Source organism: Brassica oleracea, chromosome C3 (assembly GCF_000695525.1).
Source record: "Brassica oleracea var. oleracea cultivar TO1000 chromosome C3, BOL, whole genome shotgun sequence".
NCBI lineage: Eukaryota > Viridiplantae > Streptophyta > Magnoliopsida > Brassicales > Brassicaceae > Brassica > Brassica oleracea.
The window spans coordinates 56780623-56782371 of record NC_027750.1 but is presented as its reverse complement, the minus strand read 5'-3'; the positions used below and the strand labels follow the sequence as shown (position 1 = coordinate 56782371).

Sequence of the window (1749 nt, the reverse complement as noted above, 5' to 3'; positions counted from 1 at the left end):
AAAAAAATCTGACTGCTATATGTTGAAAGAAACCAACTGTTACTTGCTTAAACTTAACATTATTGTCCTGTTTAATGTTATTATCTGATCTGAATCAACTAGAACTGTTAAGGAATGCATGTTACATAATTTTTTTTTGAAAATCTGATCATGGTTTCATAAATTAATCCGAGGTTTTACCTCCTGTTCTTGTCTGAGAAATTTGTTTTCCTGATGATTGATAACGACTAGAACTTGATTAGGATTAAAAAATATATATATATATTTTTTTTTAATATTTAAAATCGAAATATCAGATATATATCTGAGAAAACATATTTATTTTTAAATCGAAAATTATATAATAAATTGCTTGAATAAATCAAATCTGCCTGATTTATTTTTTTAAGTCACAATAATTTCTGATTTGATTATTTTTCGAAAAAATAATAATAAATATATGGTATATTTTTCGAAAACCCTAACCTGATTTCATGATTGAATTGGTTTGCTTGATTGCATATTGTTTGCATACTAATATTGCATACTGAACATGAAATCTCGACTGTTAGGGATATAGATCATTCATAGTTTTCAAGAAATCTGATTTGAACTAAAAAAAAAATCATTATACTAAATGATTCGATCCAATGGGATGAAGAAAATACGGAACATTTTCCTGATCATCTAAGATAGAATCCCTAAAGGCCTTGAAACCTTGTGTTTGAAATAAGAGGACCTTAAATCTGAAAAATACATTGATCCACACCTTAAACCGTATGGTTTTAAGAAAATGTATCATTTAGAAATTTTTTTTGTTTTGGTCCGTGTGTGGCATTGATATGAAGCATGAAAAATTTCAAAAAGATCACTTGATTAAGACCTGTTTTGAATAATGATTTCAGATGTCGAGTTTCATACCCTCAGATTACAAAGCCCTTGATCTCTCTGGAGATAATTATCTTGATTGGACTATAAACACTTCAGCCGTCTTGAAGTCTAGAGGACTTGGGAAGTGCATCAAGTATGGCAATGACACCCTTGCGTGTGAAAGACACACAGCCATAATGATTATGAGACACCATCTCTGTGAGGACCTAAGAGACGAGTTTGGATATGTTAATGATCCTCATAATCTCTGGTCATTTTTGAATTCTAGATTCTGTGAGCCATTGTTGCACGAATCCAAGAAAAAATGGGAAGCTCTAAGGTTCCAGGATTATGAATCCGTGGACAATTATCACTCTGAGCTTATGAGAATCACTTGTAGTCTTAGACTATGTGGTGAATTGGTAACAAACGAGGATTTGTTAAACAAAACTCGTGACACATTCCATTCAGAGGAAGTGTTGTTATCACATCAGGCCAAAGGTTTCACCACCTATTATGACATGTTCTCATATTTATTAGACATTGAGCAAAAGAAGCAGAAAAGGATGGATAACATCAGACGGTTTAATGACATCATAAAGATATATTATGAAGTACTAGATAGTGAGATGAAAATCCCTGAAGCTAATAAAGCCACATTTGATAAGAAGAGATATGAGGAGGATTCCGAGTGGACACTCATGGACCATGAGGTCGGATTATACATTGAATAATTTTCCGACATTCTGATTTTATGTTTTCATATCTGATTTGATTTATTTGTTATTCATTTATGTTATTGAAATAATAAAAACGATTTTGTTTTTATATATTATCTTGCTTGGTCTTGCTTGATGATTCTTGATTAAATAACAAATAAAACCTTAATAAAAGGATAAT

At 30.9% G+C, this 1749-nt stretch overlaps 1 protein-coding gene across 1 annotated transcript; it reads left to right on the top strand.

Annotated features, from left to right (window-relative positions):
- The first annotated feature begins 884 nt into the window (after positions 1–884).
- Positions 885–1583, top strand: LOC106331019. Its single transcript, XM_013769384.1, has one exon. It carries the CDS (start codon positions 885–887, stop codon positions 1581–1583), a length of 699 nt encoding a protein of 232 aa, XP_013624838.1.
- Positions 1584–1749: the final 166 nt, after the last annotated feature.

Bases quoted from the DNA above. Each gene is read 5' to 3' on its own strand.
- LOC106331019 (XM_013769384.1), top strand. From the start codon at position 885: ATGTCGAGTTTCATACCCTCAGATTACAAAGCCCTTGATCTCTCTGGA.